Consider the following 21,551-nt stretch of genomic DNA (forward strand, 5'->3'; position numbering starts at 1 on the left):
ACCGACTAACAGTTCATAATCATGTGACAAAGAAAAGCATCAAATCCTCACATTTGAGAAGGTTGAAAAATGACAAACAATTGTTTGATTATCAAACTAGCTGCCTATTGATTAATCAAGAAATCATTGCAGCTCTACAGGACATGCAGTCACAACTTGGCAAATGGGTTTATATATTTCTTTTTTTTTTTTTTTTTTTGGAAGCAGACAAAACATGTCCATCCAGATTGTGAGAAGAACTTCTGGGTTCATCATCTGCTGGTCATTATTTTTTGGGGCTTCCCCAGAGTAGCACAGGAGTCTGATATCTTACAAAACAACACTTCTTTATTGTTGTACAGTATGTAATCCTGGTAAAGTTTTTATGTAACAGCAGTCTTTAATAAAATACATCTGAAACCCAACAGCCTCCAACAGAGCGGGCAGTCCGTCGACTCCCATCAGCCCTCATCCCCTCGACACCTCAAAAGCAGGCACATTCCTCATGCAAAAAAAAAGCTGTGTCATGCATTTGATTTAAAACCCTTTTATGTACCCAAGACCCACCCCCCACCCCCACCCCAGAGTAACCCCACAGGATCAGAGCTCCACAGACAGTGATGGGCGCTCTGCTCGGTGAATCTTTGTATTTCAGTGTAAAGAGTCCAGGTCGTCCCTCCCCTGCTCCCGTTACAGAAAATAGAAACCAGAAATCTGACTGTCTATATTACAAGTAACATGGTGCACAAAGCACCTCACCAAAGCAAGAAGAAAAAATGTACAGAAGTCCTGAGGCCTCCATAGTGATGCAGCCTGGGTATTGTAGTTTTAGAGTTAGGCTGTTGTTCTCGTACCAGCATAAAGTTCAGTGGTTGGCAAAGGGCTTGTGGATGATGATAATCATGTGCATGTTCAGGATATGCTCCGTGTGTGTGTGTGCTACATAAGAATTGGGAAGGTGACACTCAGTCTGGAGTTAGATATTTAAACTGTAAACCTCCCTCCCCAGCCTGTTTCTGTTACATCTCCCAGATGTGCAAAAAATATTTCCTCATTGCTTCGACAAAAATAAATAAATACATGCCTCAATAAATAAATAGATTCAGTTACATCTTAGATAAAGGTGCAAGTGTTCTCTGTAGGTGGCGTTGATGGCTTTCTATGTCAATTTTGATCCAAATGCTTGCCTGTAATGAACAGGTGAAGAACTTTAGGGAAGTCTATGTCTTTATTATGGAGAAGGCACGAATGGCTGGATGGCTAAAGCTCAGGAGTGATGTGGGAGTTTGCTCTACAATCTGGCAGGCTGGTTGTAAACAGTCATGATGGTGATTAATGGTGATGTACTGGTGCTGTTTGTGACTTCTTCCATAAATCTTGCTTTTCATCTTTGGCACACGACACAATCACTGATCCAGATGTGTACGGAAATATATATTTTTGGAAGTATGAAAATGACAACACTAAAAACCAATTCAAACATCTTTTTTTGTGAGTGACAGGCACGTTTATGACTCTGAGGAGATGATTCAATGTCGATGAGTGTTTACCTCCAACAGCCCAGAGGCAGATAAACGCATCCCTTTAAAAAATAATCCCTTTAGGCCCTGTTCAGACCTGGTGTTAATGTGCGTCTTCAGTGATCACAACTGAACAGCTCCAAAATATATTATATGCAAATAAACAGATATGTGTTGTTGTCTTCAACCAATCCAACAGAAAGGTCTGCTGTCTGTGTGTGTGTGTGTGTGTGTGTGTGTGTGTGTGTAGGTGGGAGTGAGAGAGAGAGGGAGCAGGGCACAGAGAGGTTGAGCGAACCAATGCACTGCTCACAGCTCTACGGTGAAAATGTGATTGGGGGTATTAGGGGGAAGTTCTTGGGGGCCACTTAGCTCAGCAGCGCTCCTCTTCAAGCCTGATGAGTGGTGTCTGACACCAGCATCCTTTTTTAAATGATCTACAAATCATGCCTTCCCTCTGTCTGTCTGACCACTGCAGGTCCTCTTTTCACTGACCAAAGTAAGACAAAGAAACATATAACTTTTGTTTCAAATATTTTCCGTTCATGATGAAACTGTTGCCGGACTAATTAGACTGTGGCAGAGTATTTTTATAGGCTAACCCGGATGTTACCGTCACCCTGGTTCCCTCAGGGATTTTTACATTGTCTTTTGGATCATTGAAGAAAATAAACTCTGACAAACATCAGTTTATGATACTGACAGGTTTTGTTCAGCAGGATAATCTTCACTAATGAACATCGCTTTATGATGTTTGAAGCCTTAATACAATCACCAGCAGTGAAAAGATAGTGTTAGGCTAAAAACCAACTGCACCACGGTCACATGACTTCACTACTTAACTTCAAACATATAGTTTGATTTAGCTCTGAGCTCTTCTAGTAAAACCTTTCCTCTGACAAAGTTAGTGATAAAAGTACAAGTAGAAACACAGCGAGGCTGTAAAGGTGGACTGGTGAGTAGATCAGTTTTCATGTTCAATGTGATGATGTTTAACGTCCTCGACAACCTCTGTCGTCTCATTTAGACACTTGTCAGGCCTATTTTAACAGATGTAAAAGCTTAAAGAAATCAGGACTGGAGTATTTACTGATGTATTTATGTCGTAGAATAAAACATGAAAATGTCTTGAGCTTGTGTTAACCACAGAACTTATTTCAGACATCTAACCAAAAACCCATTCAAGAAACCCAGAGACTTCGGGACGAGGGAACAGGAAGTGCTAAAATGCTAACTAATTTCGAGGCTTTAGGACTCATTTCTGTGGCGCTCTATTCTTTGTTCACACTGCTAAAAGAATGTGGCCCAGACCACCTCTGAATGTGGTCTGAGGGATCTCAAATGCGTCTTTGGTGCGTTCACACCTGAGCTCAGAGCTGTCCACTTGTGATCGGATGACCTGAGACAGACATTAATACGTGGTCTGAACAGGTCCATAGACTGGCTCAACAGGTGAGGTGACCTGATCTGACGTGACTGAGACTGAACTGAGAGTTTACATTCCCAGTCCCAGTGCAGTTTGGGCAAAAGACATGTCTCCTGCTGAGATATATGTGTTTGTACCTGCCTTTTCAAGAGACGGAGACATCCATGCTGGGTTTAAAAAGCAAGAGTTGTGTGTTTCAGTTAGCTGGAAAGAGGTGTGTCAGGCTCCAGAGAGCAATGGAGCCGGTGCTGAAGACGTGCTCTGGTCCTGTGAGTCCCAGCGGCTGCGTGGGTCGACTGAAGCTACTGCAGCTTTGATACTGTAAGACAATTTGTGCTGTTGTAGTTCTGTGGTGTGTCAGTGTAGAAAAGTACTCCTTCACACTGATTTGCTGATAGCTGCATCTTGGCCTCCCAGGTGTGTCTCTGGTTACCTGTCTGTCCTTTAATGTGTGAAATGGACCAGCTGTCTGGTTTTCGCTCCATCATCCTGACGTCACATTCCCTGATCTGACCTCTGTTGTGCCGCTTTTTCTCTCTCTTTCATTCTCTGCTACTTTATTGTCACCTCTCACTTTTACTCCGCTTTAACCCGTTCATAACGCGGGCTCCTCTTCATCGATGAAGCTGATGTGCTCCGTGGAGGATCTCCCCTCCTCCACCTGTCGTCCCCACTCCTGCATCTCCAGCTCCTGGGGAGGATGAGTGATGGGCTTGGCCTCCCTGTGGCACAGCTGTGACCGACACCAAGGTGGAGTCTGGGTGTTTCCCTGCCTTCCTCTTGCGCTGAAGTCCAGAGACAAGGGCAGGGAGAGGGTGGAGGGATGGAGGGAGAGGGTGGGGGGTATGAGAGGGATGGAGGGGGAGGTCCTCAGCCTGTGGTCTCCAGGTGAGGAGGAGAGTGATGGGGGAGCTGAGCAGTGGGAGGATGGGGGAGGAGGGGTGTCTTGGGAGGGAGGGGGGGGGAGCAGGCCTCTGCTGGCACAGCTGACAGGTCGGGACAGGTGGGGGCCCTGGCAGGGGGAAATGGATGGTGAGGAGGAGAGAGACATGGAGAAGGAGAGGGAAGGTGACGGGGTGTGAGAGGCCAGGGGAGGCTGGTCCAGCAGCAGGGGCGAAAATATCCCGTTACTGGAGGAAGGGTGGAGGACCGGGGATCCCTCAGCAGCACCATCTTCAGGTGAGAGAAGGTTGGAGTTTACGGGGCCCCTGAGGGATTTGGACCGGGGCTGTGGTGGTGCTGAGGGAGATGAATTAGGCCTTTTCAGTGAGTGAGGAGTTGGGAGAAGGCATCCTGGCAAATCCACGCCTTCTGTGTCTCCACTGTCCAGCAGGGAATTCATGTCAGGTCTCTGGGGGGAACAAGGTACGGCAGGGGGTGGCACCGCAAGACAGGTGCTTGTTGACAGCTGGCTGGCACTGCTAGGAGGCGGGGTTAAATTTGGCATCATGGTCATCAGGATTGGTTGTTGTGGAGCTGTTTGAAGGAGGGGCTTGAGCAGGCGTGTCATTTCCTGCAGCTCCTGGGTGAGCTTGGAGACTTGTTTAGAGAGACTGTTCATCTGTGTGATGAGGAGAGACAGTGTAAACACACACACACACACACACACACACACACACACACACACATGCAAAAGCTCTGTTAAGTTTCTTATTGTTCAGGGGGATAATGTACAGAAGCCCTGAAGAGCAAGTGACATTAGTTTCTTTTTCAGGATCATTTTTCAGGATCAGTATTTTTTTTCCACATGATGTAAGAGAAAACATGATTCATCAGGTCAGGCCACCTTCTTCCATTGCTCCATGTTCCAGTTCTGAAGCTCATGTGCCCGCTGTAGGTGCTTTTGGTGGTGGGCAGGGGTCAGCATGGGCACTCTGACTGGTCTGCGGCTACGCAGCCGCATACACAACAAACTGCAATGCACTGTGTGTTCTGACACCTTTCAGTCCGAACCAGCATTTTCAGCAATTTGAGCAACAGTAGCTCTTCTATTGGATTGGACAACACAGGCCTGGTTCACCGGTTTTCCTTTCTTGGTGTAGGTACTGACCACTGTACCGGGAACACCGACCCAGTCGTCTAGCCATCACAGTTTGACCCTTGTCAAAGTCGCTCAAATCCTTACATTCTTATCCTTACAATCCTTACACCCATTTTTTCTGCTTCCAACACATCAACTTCAAGAACAATATTTTCACTTGCTGCCTAATAAACCCACCCACTGCCAGGTGCCACTGTAATGAGATAATCAGTGTTATTCACTTCACCTGCCATAAGTCCCGTTATGGCTGACCAGTTAAAGAGTTATGAGCTAAATGAAAAGTGCGTGATAAATGTCCACATAGTGGCGCTGCACACACCAAAAAGGAATCTGTTTTGCACAGAATCACTTTGCACAGTTGCAATTAAATCTGTGTAGTTTCTAAAAACATACAGACAAACAAAGCTCTTATGCATAGGTGGTAATTAGAGCTGTGTGGCAGATGTGTAAATTTGCACCATCATCATCATCATGTATCAACAACATCAGCACTCACCTCCTCAGTCAGCTTAGACACGCTCTGCTTGATCTCAGAGTGCTCCCGGGTCCCTGCAGCCGACACAACAAACACACATGAACATTCATTTTCTTTTCCTCTGTGAGAGGCAGAATATTACTGTGTGTGTTTGTGTGTGTTTGTGTGTGATTGTGTGTGTTACCTGGGTACGGGGAGGGCGGTGCTGCAGGCGACAGGCTGGGACTGAACTCAAACTTCTGCGATGAGGTGGAGTTACTCTCTGTTTCAATGCCATCCACGAATCTGTGCAAATTAAGAGACAGAGAGAGAGAGAGAGAGAGAGAGAGGGAGACAGAGAGAGAGAGAGAGAGAGAGAGAGAGAGCACAGGAGAAGAATGTAAATCAGAGGAGGGGGGAGAAACTGAGAGGGGCTAGTAACAGCACGTGTCTGTGTTGTCTGTGCAGTATGTTCATCTGTCAGCAGCTTGTGTTCACACACGGCTGCACAGCAGATAGACTGTTATTAATCTCTGTGCACACAACAGCGTGTTTACTTTACGTGCACACACATCTATACACCTTCCAACAGCAGCCAGGCCCCATGTGATCCACCAGCACTGTAATCTGCTGGTTGCCATGGCAGCCAGACACCTATGCTGCAGCACCACACTGCATGTTGATCTTTCTCATCGTTGGTCATGCTCAGGCTACGCTTTGTTTTTCAGTGACCTGTATCTGTGAGTGTGTGAGTGTGTGAGTGTGTGAGTGTGTGTGTGTGTGTGTGTGTGTGTGTGTGTGTTACCTGGGGCTGAGTTCAGGCGGCGCACTGCTGAAGCTGACCACTGGTATCTGCAGGGTGGTGGGGCGGGAGTGCTCAGAGGGAGCACGGAACGGCCTGGGCGGCAGGAGGGGGGAGCGCAGGGGCGAGCTGAGCCCCCTGCTGAGACGCAGCGGGGAGCGAGGGGCGCGGGACACCGAGTTCTGCTCCTCATCGCCCTCCTCATCCTCACGGATCGACGGCAGCTTCTTCACCAAGCCGCCGTTGCTCTCCCAGTCCACCTGGGGGAAAGAGACAATGGTCACATCTGATCGTACTAACGCCAGCAGAGAGGTCAGAGGCCGTGTGATGATGGTCTGAGCACAGTTTGATTCGCTGTTGGTAAATAGAGCGCAGGGTCATGGTTGAACCAGCAGGGGGCAAACAAACCCAAGAATTTATTCCTTTTCTACCAGTGAAGATTAAATGTTTAATGTACTGTCATCGCTTCAGTTCATCACTGTCTCAGAAGACACACCATCTCCAGACACTTAAACCTCCCTAATTAATTATCTTATTTATTTTCTGAAGTTTTTGAGCCACTTTTCCTTCATAGTGTGAAACATTTTGCTATGAGGAGCTCCGTTTGCAGACTTAAACACTTTCCCAGTGTTTTATTTGAAGTGTTGATCTCTATCAGAAGATATATTTGTGGTTTTAGGAACCAAAAACTACTCAGTGTAGTTTTACATCTTCTCTCTCAGGCTCTGAGCCTCTCTTCTGATTGGCTGACTGTTTTCTGAGTGATCCGATAAATATATATCAGATGTCAGGTAAACACTCAGAGAAACCAAATCCCACATGGTTGGATGGTGGGTGCAGGTGGGCGGGGCTCTGTGCACTGAGGCTTTGATACTTTCACAGTATTAATATAGAAGCTAGACCTGCTTTATAATCACAAGACATGGACATCTACCTTGAATGTATTTAGATTTTACAGGTGGGCCTTTAAAATACAACAAGATAGTGAATAGAAAGAAGAAATAGATAAATAGATAGAAGATAGTGAGATATCACAAACAACTACTGATAAAGACTTCAGGATTCTGAGTCATGTTCCAGACTTTCCCTCTCCCCCTCCAGGGACCATGTCAGATAAGGAAGTGGAGAGTCTTATCATAACGAGTAAAATTCCAATTATTTCATTTTTGGTTTTGAGTGATTATTGTTTTGCCTCCGTCCTGCCAGACTGCAAAAAAATAAAATAAAAAAAGAAAGCCTGTCATACTACATTTAATACAGACTGCTGCGTCTGACTTTTCCTCATCATGTTCTCCAGAGCGTGCACACACACACACACACTCTCTCTCTCTCTCTCTCTCTCTCTCTCATTCCCCTGAGAGTCACACTCCCCATCAGCCATGTCCCTGCTTATGGATTGAATAATTCAGGCCGTCTTCAGTGTTGACGCTGGGTCGCTGAAACTTCCAGAAGTTAAAGCTAAACAAAACAGGACTCAGTCTGTGATTAAAAGAGAAAATGTTAACATTAAATGTTTAGCATCAAATACACAAACAGTACAAGCTACTAAGAAAACAACCATAACACATAGGAGTGGACATTTGGTGTGTGTGTGTATGAGTGGTATGACATAAGGTTTATAGGATATAACTAGGATTTTAGAAACCGTGACCTGAGGAGTCCACCAGTACAACCCCACGTCACAGATATATTTCTGATTATCCACCATTCATTCATGTAAGGTCAGGTATATTTTTACATATATATATATATATACATATATAAAATGCTTCTCTCTTAGCACTCAGGATTCTTTATTTCTAAGGATTTCCTCCAATGATTAAGAGTCTGAATTTCCCTCCACATTCAAACTAATTCATTGCATCTACTTTAAAACAACAGCTTGTACTGATTACAGAATCTACTGCCATTCTTCTCTGCTGGCTTCAAAATAATAACATCACCCGTGCCCTAATAAAGAACAACTGGTGCAGTGTGTGACTGTATTTCATATTTCATCGTGCAGACAAGCTAACACCCCTCCACCCCTCCACCCCCTGCTCTCTCCTCTCCCTTTAATCAAGTCTCTCTCTGCTCCCTCCATCTCTGCCTGCTCAGCATTCTCTCCTTTTTTCTCCTCCTCCCTCCCCACTTCCCTCCTCTCAGCCACCCCCCATACCCTCCACCCCCTATTGTGCCACTGTAATTTATTTTTAGCCCTCTTGTTCTAATCTTAGCTCCCAGCTCTGGAGGAAACCAAGTAATGCTCTGTGATGCGGGGGTGTGATAAGTGTGCACTTGCCGCGTGCCGCCGTGCGCTTGTCTGTGTGCGAGTGCGTGGGTGTACTGAAGTTTGTGTTTGCATTATGTGTTACATGACTGTGTGTGAGACAAAGACAGGCTGCATGTGCAGACAGACATGCATGTAAGTGGATGTATGTAAGCTCTGTGTGTGTGTGTGTGTGTGTGTGTGCTCTTTTTCTTATTGTTGGTGCAGCAGTGTGAGTAGTGCATGTGTGTGTGAGTTTGTCTCTGCATGTGCACGCATGTGTTTACAGGTTGTTCTTCATGTTTCTGGTGCAGAGACTGAAAAGCACAGGAACGTGGGGTGCAGAGCAGGTTGTGGCATCCCCCTCTTTCTGGAGCACAGCTCAGTGCACCCAGTCCACTGGTTCTTGTGCACATTGCGTTGTTTTGCCCAAGGCTCTGGGGTCATGAGAGTCAGTCTGCTGCCTACAGGCTCAGCCTACGGAATCAGCAGGGAGGGACTCTGAAAATACAATCATCACTTAGATGATGGCTCTTTTGCTTTCTCATCTCCCTTTCTTTCCCCTTCCTTCTTCCTGCATATCATTAGTTTAATTTAAGGCTACACATGTCTCCTTTTTGTTGTTATGAACATTATCATTCATCCTTTATCCTTTGAGACTGAGCAAGGAGGTGCTGTACTTTTCTATGTTCAAGCAGCCTTGTCTCAAATACATATGCAAACACACACTCCTGGGCTGCTGCTACCAGAAGGATTCTGTATGCATAACCAGGATGGACATCTGGGATCTGCACAGACACACACACACATACACACACACACGCACACACTGACATGAGCACACATTTGCACCACACTCACACTCTGCAGTAAGCGTGCTGAGCCCCAGAGAAACAAATAGCACTGCAGTGGGAGAGGAGGTTTATGAGGAAGAGCAGAAAAGAAAATGAGAGAGAGTAGTCCCCTCCCCCCCTGCTGTCTCTGCTCCTCCTCCTCTACCTCTCTGTTCTCCTCGGCTGGCTGGGCTATTTATATCGAGCAGGATCCAATCTTAGCAGCAGCTGCAGGGGACACAGCCAGTCAGGGAGAGCCCGTGCTTCCCCCCTTGCTCTATTTTTAGCAATAGAACAGCTTCAAACAGCAGCACTGAGCTATTCTTGTCCCTGTGTTTTGCTCCCTCTGCTGCTGCTGCACCAGCCAGAGGCTTTGTGTTTGTGTATTTGATGGCAGCAGTTGAGAAAAAGCCCCTCAAGGCTAGGCTTGTCAAATTGTTATGTGTGCAAAGATCTGTGTGTGTGCATTTCAGAGCAGAGGTGGCGAGGTCACGCACAGTTCTTACTCACAAGACCCCTCTTAAGGTGAGAGTCTCCTCAGGCTACACATTATCTCCATGTAAAATTTCATCTTCAGTTTGCACTCTCAAGGCTGCACATGGACTGACCTGCTGGGCATACATGCTGTAGACTCTGCCTATGTGCATTCACAAATACAAACCTATCTACCTAGCATGTCCTCATGCTACCTGCTCATAGTCTTCCCTCATCCTCGGTAATGGATGAGCTCAGTCAGTGTGTTACTTCTGCCTTGCTTCTGTCTGATGGCCACAAGGGGGCAGTCTAGTATGTGATGAATTTAGTTCAATTCACAACACTTTGTCCCTAAAGGGACAATTTGGAGGGGCACCAAAAACTCACATCGGCCCCGTGGCCCTCTCGCAGGTTGTACGTGAGGTCGTGTTGTATCTCGCTGATGAACTTCTGGGCGTACTCGGGGTAGAGTCGGAGGACCTCGCGCAGGCCCTTCAGGCTGATGTACTGCAGGTCGCAGTAGGTCAGGGCTTTCACGTTGGCGTTGGTCTTGATCACCTGCTCCTTCGTCAGGGAGTCTGAGCCAATCAGATCTCCTTTGCCTGGGGGGGGGGGGCACCAACATGGAGGTAGATGTAAGAGAAACAAAAACACAGACGTGCAGACAAACATATACACATGCTTCTATCTGAAACGCAGTACTTTTGAATGAGTATATTTTCACCAGCTGTCTCCACCTGAGAGAAAGGGATCAGCAAGAGAAGCCGGTTAAATCAATTAAACACAGACTGTCTGAGCCGCAGACAGAAGATGAAAGGGATGGACCTGCAGAGTCAATTCAGCAGCAGGGGAGGGAGAGTGTGTTGGACTGTATGTTTAATGGACCTGGGAACTCAGTGCTCCCACATAAAAAAAGTTCCTTTTCACTTTTAGATAGACCTGCACAAAGCAGTACAAACTTCCTCAATGTTGCATGCTGTGTGCAGCTGATCTGCATTTTTGCAGGTTTCTGAAAAATAAAACGTTTCAAAGAGGACACCCCACAGAGGTTTAATATGAATATGACCAGTCACAGGAGCCCCTTTTAAACAGAGATAACATTATATTACCGTTGGTTACACTGAATCAAACCAAGCCAGTACATTGCCAATCCGGTGTGTGATTTTAGACACTGTCGTATTCCACCATGCTCACTCTGTCTTTTACAGAGACGTTGATCTGTATTGATTTATCTGAAGTGTTGATATCCAGAAAAAGATATATTTGTGGTTTTAAGAACCAAAAACCATCTCAGTGTAGTTTTACATCTCCTCTCTCCCTCTACTAACAAGTCACTCGGCCAATCAAAAGAGAGGCTCAGAGTCTCTCCGCTAATTGGCTGACTGTTTTCTGAGTGATTCAATATATAACAGATTTAAGGAGCCCAGGAAGCTCTTTGTCATGGTGCAGCCCGTCATGGCCTTTACCAAGAACTTGCATCTGCAGGAAGTACAGGAAGTTCATCTCAACCTGCCCCAACATAAACACATCTGTGAGTGTTAAAGTGCTACCATGCACTGAGTAAATTATGTTGCACACCATATAATGTTTACACACTCTTTATACTGCCAGCAATATCATCTTGAACCAGTGGAATCCATGTTATCAAAGCTGAACTTCTCCCCCACAGAGAAGGTAACCAGGATTCAGCAACATTATGATTTACTGACAGAAATTGATCATTTCCACCAATTAAAAACTGGTGAACACTGCAGAGATGTGATTTGTGCTGTCGATTAGCTGCAGAGTTGATACTGCTGCTCCTCCATCACAACATTTAAAGGTCCCGTATTTTACACTTTTCCTGTGTTGATCTCCATCAGAAGATATATTTGTGGTTTAAAGAACCAAAAACCATCTCAGTGTAGTTTTACATCTCCTCTCTCAGGCTTCTCTCTGGAGCTCTTGTAACAACAGGTCAGTCAGCCAATCAGAAGAGAGGCTTAGATCCTCTCTTCTGATTGGTTGACTGTTTTCTGAGTGATCAAATAAGAATACGGCAGATTTCAGAGAACAACACTCAGAGAAACCAAATCCTGCTGGATGGTGAGTCCCGGGGGCATGGCTCACGGTGGTGACTGCTTTGTTATGACATCACAAAGTTCCAGAAGTCCTGACGGCTGGTTTTAAGGCTCAGTTTCTGAATACAGGCTGTGTGCATTTCTCTGTGGACTGAGGCTTTGATACTTTCACAGTATTAATATAGAACCTAGACCTGCTTTATAATCAAAAACACATGGACATCTACCTTAAGACTGTATGGAGCTTTACAACTCTGCAGCATTTGCACCAGATGTATGAAAGAGAGGTTTGTAATGGCTCTGTAAAACATCTGGATCCATGCATGGCAGATGGAACATGGTGCAGACACCTGTTGGGCCAATCATCACCGAGACTAATTTCATTAAAACAGGACCGGTGATGTAACGCTTACATCAGCTTGCAAATTTAATCGTAAATTGACCTTTACTTCGACCATCACACCAAATTAGTGTAATGTATGGAGGGGTGTTAAATGGATTAATGGTGTGTGACTGAAAAAAAACACCTTTTATTTCATAACACCCCTGATAGGTCAATCTGCCTAATTTGTTAGCATGTCTGGATGAAAAAAGCAGGTTTGGTGTGTGTTTGTGAGTGTAAGGCCTATTAGTGTAGCACAGCTGGTGCACCAGAGAGTGAAGATCATCCCACTCAGTCATGTTTTTTCCCAAAAATAAGAGAAGAATTACATGAAATATTTGCTGAAATTTTACATTTTAAAAGCACATGGAGCGTTGACATTGATCAAAAAGAGCTTCTTTCAAAAGCTTTTGCTTCCTGCCATAGTGTTTTTTCACCTTTCCTCAGACCCACGCTGAAGACGAGACAGATACACACTCCTAAATGTCACTTTCAAGTATTCATCTCCTGCTCAATTTAACATTTTGCTGTGATTAGGAGAAAAAAAATCTTTTCCCTGATGCTGCTGTCGCTCTCAGCTCCAGTGCCTCCCATCATATCTGTGACTGAGATAACTTGAGCCGAACTGTGGTGGTGGTGGTGGGGGGTGGGGGGAGGGGGGGGGTAGAAAAGAAAATGGAGGAACAGAAATGCAAGTAATGTAAAAAAGACAGGGAGACAGACGGAGTATGTGTATGTAATTAAGTAGAAGCACAGATGCGGGTGGTGGGGTGAAGACATGAGGATGCAGGAGGCTGGAGTAGTGCAGCGACAGCAGGACGTGGAGGTGGTTGGAGGTTCAGAGGAGGGGCAGAGGGCCGTGTCCAATAGCTGCTGTTGCTCACACAGCATGCTCCCAGCCTTTCCTCACCCTTCCTTCTCTCTTTCTCACCCCGCCCATCCATTTCCCCTCAATCAACCTGTGCCAGTCTGCAGCCTCCCCCACACTGTGTCCCTCTCCACTTCCTCATCCCTGTTTCCTTCATCTTCACATCCTCCCTCTTGTCACTCTTTCTTCACACTCCAAAACCTATTTTAGCTCCCTGTTCGTCTCTGCCCTACCCTGCCCTGTCTCCCTCCATCTCCCTCTCTGCTCCCTCTCTGCTCCAGCCCCCTCTGTGCCTCCCTTTCTTTTCCTCTTTTCTCTATTCTCGGCTGTGTGGCTGTGCAGCCCTGAAGCTGCCTTTGTTTGACATTTTCCCTTTTTTTTCTCCAAACACTGCAGAGGGCTTTGTCTGTCAAACGCCTCACAAATTAATGTTGCGTCACATACATTTCCCTTTTCTTTTTGACATCACACTGCCTGCTCGATTAATAATCTTTCTGAAAACGATGAACCTGAGCAGCACTGTTGTTATCTTCACCTCCAGCTTTGTTTGTTTTCCCCAGTGGTTTAGCTGCACTGTCACACACCAACAGACAGCTTTTCTGAATTGTATTTATTCACAAGACTCCTCCTCAGGGTTTTTTAAACTAATCCACTTAGATGTGATTATCCCAGAACAATTAGTGGATGGTCGCCATAATTTGTTCTGAAAAATAATCATCTGCACTGATCCTGCTGAAGGAAATCCAGAGGACTGAAAACTCTCACTGCAAGGATGCGCTAAAACAGAACTTCCAGTTGTACTGTATCCCTGCATCCAGTACTACACTTCCAAAAGGTTGGAGACTCAGAGACTAATGAAAAGAAAGCAGCAAACATCTCTCACATGGTGTAAAGCACCACAGACATGTCAGAGAACTGTTGACAGAATGCCTGAAAATGCATCAAAATGAAATCTAATATTAACACCAATACACTCAATTCAGCTCATCTTTATAGAAGTTATACACTGTTTTTATTCCACCTCACAGTTCTGAATAAAAGGTACAAAACCTTAGCCCCCTTGTCCCAAATTATACAACTGAGATTTATATGTCTTTACTAACTTTGTAATGTCGTAACAAAGCAGTCACTGCTCTCAGCCACACCCCAAGCTCCGCCCACCTGGATCAACCATCCAACCTTGCAGGATTTGGCTTCTCTGAGTGCTTACCTGAAATCTGCCATATTTTATTCAATCACTCAGAAAACAGTCAGCCAACATATGTGCAACATACTTTACTCAGTGCATGGTAGCACTTTAACACTCACAGATGTGTTTGTGTTGGGGCAGGTTGAGATGAACTTCCTGTACTTCCTGCAGATGCAGGTTCTTGGTAAAGGCCATGACGAGCTGCACCATGACAAAGAGCTTCCTGGGCTCTGCAGGGTTCTGCTCCATCCACACTTCAGCATTAATAATCAAGCTGCTTTAATAATGTAAAATCTATCAATTATTAACACCAGCACAGCACCACACTTTGTCTATTGATGTGTGTGTTTGTGTGTGTGTCATGATCAAGATCAAATATGGGCCGGGGGCTTGGCATTTGAAGATAAATCCACTTCATCTCTCTCACACACACACACACACACACACACACATACACACACACACACACACACACACACAAACAGGCACACATAGACTGACACACACACAGAAATACATGTGCACAGGTAGAAACCATTAATACAATACATCTTGACCTTTTGAAACATGTGCGTCTATCCTCACCACACAGCCACGAACACTCCTACATCCCCTCTCCATCTATCACTGTGTCTATTATCCATTCACACAAGCACATCTCAGAGACGCTCGCTCTGTTTGCTGGATTAGTGTTGCGAAGGCTTTGAAGCACATCCAGAGGAAATGAGATTTCAGCGTGTGAGACGGCCAACTAAAGAAATCATTCTAAGCTGTTGTCACAGGTACAACAATTTATCTGATCACACAATTTTCAATTTGTTTTCAATTTTTTTTCAATGTTGGCATGATAACTGCCTTGAACACTCACCACTAAATGCAGCTTTTTTCTTAAATTGTTGAAGTGATACAGGAATAAGCTTCTGATGTTTCCACAGGAAACTCAGTTGTCTCTTATGCAGAAATGGCAGATCATTAGCAGCAGCACTGTAGGTTTGCAGACTCTTGATGGTCAAAGGAAGCTACTGTAGCTGCAACTGTGATTTTTATTTAAAACGTGACGTAGATTATAGAGCGAGAAAGTCCACGTCAGGAGGAGGTTGGGGTGGATGGATGGGTCAACAAAACACAGGAACATGACACAGGAGAGCGGTGTTCGATTCCCATGTGAAAGTAGCAGTTTATGTTGTTTCTATTACCCATCACCATTTGTTGTTATTATTGTAACCATGACAACAAAGTTCGTCTAATGTTGAGGAAGAACTTATTTTAATTAAATCACCATCTTTTCCTAAACCTAACCAAACCATGACTGTTACTATAGTCACCATGGTGATGAAGGTAGGTACACTGCTATTGGTACAGTCTGTGTGTTTGTTATTGTAACCATGACAACCAAGATCCACTGTAGGAGTGGTGTTTCAGGAGGGTATCAGAGGGTTGGAAGAGCTGTTGGGTTATTCTGTGTAGACTGATCAACAAGAACGGCAACTTCATCCAATAACAATTAAATCAATTTTCTGAAGTAACTGTATGTGTAGAGCTGAAACCATTCACTGATGAAGAAAGAACTAATCAACAACAGTTCTGATAAATTGTTTCAAATCACTTTTTACAAAATGAAATGCCAACAGTCCCCAGTTACAGCTTTTGAAATGTGTCCGTTTTTTTTTGCCTGTTGCTGTTTTATATCTTTGTAAACTGGATATATTTGGGTTTGTCACTGATGTTCAGTTTGTGCTCTGGGAAATACTGATTAGCATTTTTCACATTTTCTGTCATATATTCTGTCTATTAACTGATTCATCTGGAAAGTTCTGTTGTGCGTTTTGTCTGATGGGCAGCAGTAATAAATCACACATGTGGTCATGTGGTGATTATTGAGGCTACAGGTCAGCTGTGATCACACTGAGGTAAAAAAAAAAACAAAGAGGTTGTGACTGTTAAGGAGCCAGAAACAGATGTTGACATTGCTCGTGAATCTTTGGCCTTTGCTCCAGAGACAAACAGACTTTAACTTTTCTGCTTCATACATATGTCTTTATGACAGTGATGAGAAACACTCCTCATCAGTCCACATGGAATCTGAACTGCATCACCTTCATCGTTAGACTCGTACAGAGCAGAAAAGATGGAAAGAATGAGCAGAATAAAAACATCTTGGTCTGAGCATGAAGTAGTAAATGAAATCTGAACATTCTGAAGGTATAGAAATGACACGGAGCGTGATGGCGGTAGCTGTGATGTTTGAAGCTGAGGTGCAGAGCATGACTCTGGTTTTCCCTCCCACACACTGTCTGCAAATCAGTCCTGTTTAATATTAGGCTTCGCTGGAACACAAGTCCGCCTTCACGTCCCCTGAGAGTGACATGAGTGTGGACATATGATCACACCGTTTCACAAATACCAATTCTCCCCCACACACACACAGACAGACAGACACACACACACACACACACACAGTAGAAAGTGAAGGATCCCCGTTATGTTCCCTCTTTCTCTCTCCCTGTTTTTGGCTCCATACAGCTCACTGATGCTTTACATGGTTATGATGGGAATCAAAACTCAGTGGTGGCTGCACAAGCTGCTGCCAGAGTCTCTGTGCTCATTAGCACACAGGTTTCTCCTACAGGCAGGTTTATCCGAGCCAAAATTTGGACCTGCACTGGCAGGTTGTATCGGCTCATTAAGGATTGTTGTCCACCACTGGAAATGTCTGTTTTTATTGACTAAATGGTTAAAATTGATGACAAACCAATAATTACCAAGAAAAGTTTGGGCTGAATTTTCTTAAAGACCCCTCTGATGAAAATCAAGTTTTAAACTTTTTAAATGTCCAGAGTGTTTCCACCTTGAACTGCAGTGAACCAATGACAGTATCATAAAAACAGATTCAGACAGACAGGGATTCAAGTGTCATAGAACCTAAGGAACCAATCCTGTCAAGGTATGTGGAAAGGGGGCGGGGCTAAATACACCTGAAACCTTGTCAGTACAGAGAGGAAGAGTTTGCATTCGCACAACCACTAAAACAACATAAAGAAATAAAAGATGCCAACTACGCTAACCGTTCTGATACGTCTGCTAGTCTATGACACTGGTCTCAACAGACAGACCGGTTTTCCTTATTCTTTTCACTTTTTATGCGGAAAACCATGTAAAACAAAATATTAATCACAGCAGAGGAGCAGAGTTTAAAACCTGTCTGGAGGAACTTTAATGTTTACAAAGACAGAAACGTAACTGAATGAAAGTGTTCCTACTCTTTTATAATGAAATGTTCCACCCCATATATGTCGTATTTATTCATGCATTTATGCAAACAAACATCATAATTCATCCACTCATTCATTCATTCATCCATTGCTTCCTCAGTGTCTATACTCTGCCATATGTGAGGTCTGATAACAAGACTTCCAACATCTCTGTCCACACTGCAGTGAAGGATTACTCCGTGTGGCTCACAGGATCAACACTGTAGGAAGACTGTGTGTGTGTGTGTGTGTGTGTGTGTCAAGCATGGTGATAAGTCTTTAAAGGAGCAGAGCATAAACAGCGGCTCTTTATCAGCTCTCATTCAGCCCTGCCGTCCTTATTGTTTGAATGATACATCTGTCTCTCTGTCGTCTCCTTCCTCCTCCTCCTCCTCCTCATCTGCCTCATCAACCTAATTTCCAGTTGCACTTCAGGTCTGATTGGATGAAACCAAACAGAGAGATGTGAAATTATCTTAACTGTAATCGGTGAACTCAGAGATGATCTTGCTCTCTTTCTTTCTTTCTTTCTTTCTTTCTTTCTTTCTTTCTTTCTTTCTCTCTTTCTCTCGCTCTAAAGTCCACGTGTCATCACCGACATTTAACATCAAACAGACACATTCTCCTGGATCTTATCAGAGCTCTCTTCAAATTAATGACTCTCACCTTCATTAACTATGCAACACTGTGTCCCGCAGATCATGATCATCTCACATCCTCTCATTAAGTCTCAGTTTGACAGGTAATTGTCTATCAGAGCTGCTTTCATCCAATTCTGTGTCACAGATTTACGCATAATTTCCTTCAAATAATAAACCACCCTCATTGTTTTTTTTTGTCTAATTAGGGAAACCAGCATGGTGTTTTACAGTCTGAGAGTCGTCAAATCAAATCTCACATTGCTTCACTTTCACTGACAGTTTTTACTGTTTCCTCACTAATTTGAAAATAGACAGAGAAAATGATGTTGTCCCTTTTTGGGTAATTTGGGGAAACAATCTGGAAAATAACTTGAATATCAAAAGAAAAGCTAAAGTCAAACGAGTGTGTTGCTGGAGTTACCCACAATGTGAATGACACATAGTCTTGTGTTCCTCTGACTCACCCAGTATGGCCAGCACTGTGTTGTCTTTCAGGACCTCCATGGACCCCGAGCAGACGAAGTAGATGGCCTGCAGGGCGTCTCCCTGCCGGATGAGGAACTCGCCTGGGGCGCAGAAGGAGGTCTTGATGATGAGGGAGAGGGAGCGCAGGCAGCCCCTGCTGGCCGACTCGAACAGGGGCAGCTGAAGCAGCTCCTTGTTCAGGTGCATGGCGATGTCAGCCCGCAACTCATCCGGGAAGTCCTTCAGTAGCTGAGAATTAACAGGTGATCTTTACTAAGATTTGCACTGAATGCTTCCACTAAACAGGAGGCCTCTATGCAGCCTGTCCCAAAAACTCCTCCATCTTTAATTAACTGGCAGCAGTGAAAAATGTGGAGCACAAAAAAAAGCTGAATCAAACATTTCTAAAGCAGACATCTTGAACAGATAATATCAGCAACGCTTTAATACTGCCCTCAGGTTACAGGGTAATGAATCAGGTACGAATAAAATACTTAATGGTTCCTCCTGGGACTTAAATGTAGGTACAGTGGAGGAAGAAAAGGGAGAAGCAATTGGCCTTTTTAAAGGAACAGAGAAGTAAATTATACTCAAAGTGTTTTAGAAACTGGATTTCCACACACAGGACTGGGTAACCAAGCTGTGTGGAAAATAAGGCGTTCAAAACCCTGCTCTTCCTGGTGACACATTATTTTATAGCCCGCTCCTTTTACTTACTGTGTAATGTAAAACACACAAAGTGATTTCACCCATTAACAAATGTTAATAAAAATAAGGTCTCAGTGACACTCAGGGATTTACCATCATGTCTTCTACTTCACTCTCATTGTGCAGCGCAGCAGCATCTCATGACTACAGCAGGAAAAATCTTTACTTTTTTTTGTGGAAGTAAAGATAAAGTCATGTGATAATATAACATATACAGTAGATGAAGGTGGATCAAACACAGCAAACAGAGTTTTGTTTCCCACTTCTGTTCCTGTACATCCCCAATATTTACAACAATACTTAGATTTACATCCACTTTTCTAGTATTTTATTTGCATCTTATACATACAATGAAATTACCGCTGGCTGTATTATTAAATTTCATCTGTGTAACTAATAACCTTACTAACTACTGTGTTACACTGCATTAATTGCTGGAACAAGCAATAATTAATGTTGCTAGTAACAGCTGCTGTGAATAAGGTCCATTAATGTGATTCATGTGGGACAATACAGAACCAGAACTCTGACACCCGCAAGGCAAATAAAGGAAAATAAGATCAGTGAAATCCAAAATATGGAGAACACTAACCTCCTCTCAAGGTGCAGGGGAGCTTTGTGTCTTCAGTGTGTAAAACCTCAGTTAATGCTCTTGATAAATCTGCTCTAAGGGTCAGTTCACCCAACATGAAACAAACAGGTTAATCCACCTCAGAGTTTTTACTGGGAACTAGTCTCCACTGAAAATCTGAAAGGTCTGTGGATCCTTATGAGGAATAAGGACATTGTCTCTTGTTGCTGCTTTTTTTTAAATGTCATTTATCAGTGTGTTGAGAATGACCAACAATTCAGCTCCACTGTGTTGGTGCTGGAGCAGAAACCTCACATGAAGATCTCTCAAAATCCGAACAAATGAAACTGAACCTCTGCAGGACCTGACACCATCAGAGCTAAGAAAGAAAAAAATATCTGTTCGCAGTTTTAAGTGAAACAACCCTTTAGTGTTGATGCGTAGCTGTGGTTGTAATTTGAAGAATGGGTGTATGAAATCAGTGTTAGCAGGTTGACATACACACAGTTGTATATTTTTGCATGTTGTATGTGTGTCTCCTCACCTCACTGACGTCTATCCCGTTGTTGACCGACCAGGTGGTCTGGAAACACTCCAGCATGCGCTGCTCCAAGGCCTTGGGCAGCCGGTGGACCCTGATGAAGTCCTTCAGGTCCTTGGTGCGGGTGTGGTAGAGCGAGCGGCGTGAGTACATCCTCTGGATGATGGCCGTCACGTTACCAAACACCACGGCGTGCATCAGTGCTGGAGGAGAGAGGAGAGGTGTCCTTAACTCTGCTGTGTGTGTTTTACTATGATTCACTTAATTACAGTAATTTGATTGACTTTCATCGGGGATGGTCCTCATGGAAATGAGACGTCCCATAATGCTTCTGCTCAGCAGGAAGCATTATGGGACGTCTTTATAAGCCTAAAGAAGTTAAAAAGCAAAGGGCTTAAAATGACTTAGCTGCTCTAAAACCACTGTAAAGCAATGCCTCAAGGGGATTACTGCTTTCTCAAAAAATGGCAGAAACACACCACTGAAAAAATATAATCCCAGTGTTGGATAAATCTTTTACTTCTAGAGAACAAAACCCCTAAAATAACAACAAAATTACTTCTCTCAACCCCAGTATGCGCGAGGCTTCTTGGTGTGGACTGACTGGTTTCTTACTGGGTTGCTTTGAATGTGAAGAGAAAACCAGCACTGACCCAGTGAGAACTGGAACTATGTGTTTCATGATGTACTTTCCTGAGTGTGTTGCAGAGCAGTTTCTGCCCTGAAATGTAATTCATGCCCAAGTAGAAAAGCTGCTGAAGCAGCGTTCAGACCACAGGACACTTACACCGTCCACTGGCACCCAGACTAATGACATTATTTTAGGATGACTCCTCCTCCAAGCACACTGACCCTCCCCAGGTTCTGAATAATAAACCCTGGTGTAAAAATGTCTAATATCTCTCAGTTACAGCTGTGGGGCAGCTCGCCACCAGAGAACTCTGAACTCAGTCAGAGGATAAATTTCTGAGATTAATGAAACTCTGGTCTCCTCCCTCTCTCTCTCTCGCTCTCTCTCTATCTTGCTCAGCTTTCTCCTTTGATACCATACACAAATCACTGTGGGTGCAAGGTTATTAAAAACCACAGCAAGAGAAA

General features: G+C 44.2%; 1 protein-coding gene across 1 annotated transcript in view; it reads right to left on the reverse strand.

Moving 5' to 3' along the window:
- Nucleotides 1–307: 307 nt before the first annotated feature.
- The window catches only part of kcnh3 (potassium voltage-gated channel, subfamily H (eag-related), member 3), a 145,519-nt gene continuing 124,275 nt past the window's right edge, over nt 308–21,551 (reverse strand). Inside the window, exons 9-15 of the mRNA XM_071483864.1 lie at nt 20,457–20,656; nt 18,633–18,882; nt 10,165–10,379; nt 6,226–6,482; nt 5,626–5,726; nt 5,463–5,515; nt 308–4,486 (exon numbers count right to left, since the gene is read on the reverse strand). Of these exons, the coding sequence (XP_071339965.1) occupies nt 3,521–4,486; nt 5,463–5,515; nt 5,626–5,726; nt 6,226–6,482; nt 10,165–10,379; nt 18,633–18,882; nt 20,457–20,656 (2,042 nt within the window). The 3' untranslated portion in view covers nt 308–3,520. The remainder of the gene's footprint in view (nt 4,487–5,462; nt 5,516–5,625; nt 5,727–6,225; nt 6,483–10,164; nt 10,380–18,632; nt 18,883–20,456; nt 20,657–21,551) is intronic.

Source organism: Trachinotus anak, unplaced genomic scaffold (genome assembly GCF_046630095.1).
Source record: "Trachinotus anak isolate AG129_WGS33_773 ecotype Australia unplaced genomic scaffold, CSIRO_AGI_Tana_v1 ptg000001l, whole genome shotgun sequence".
NCBI classification, from domain to species: domain Eukaryota; kingdom Metazoa; phylum Chordata; class Actinopteri; order Carangiformes; family Carangidae; genus Trachinotus; species Trachinotus anak.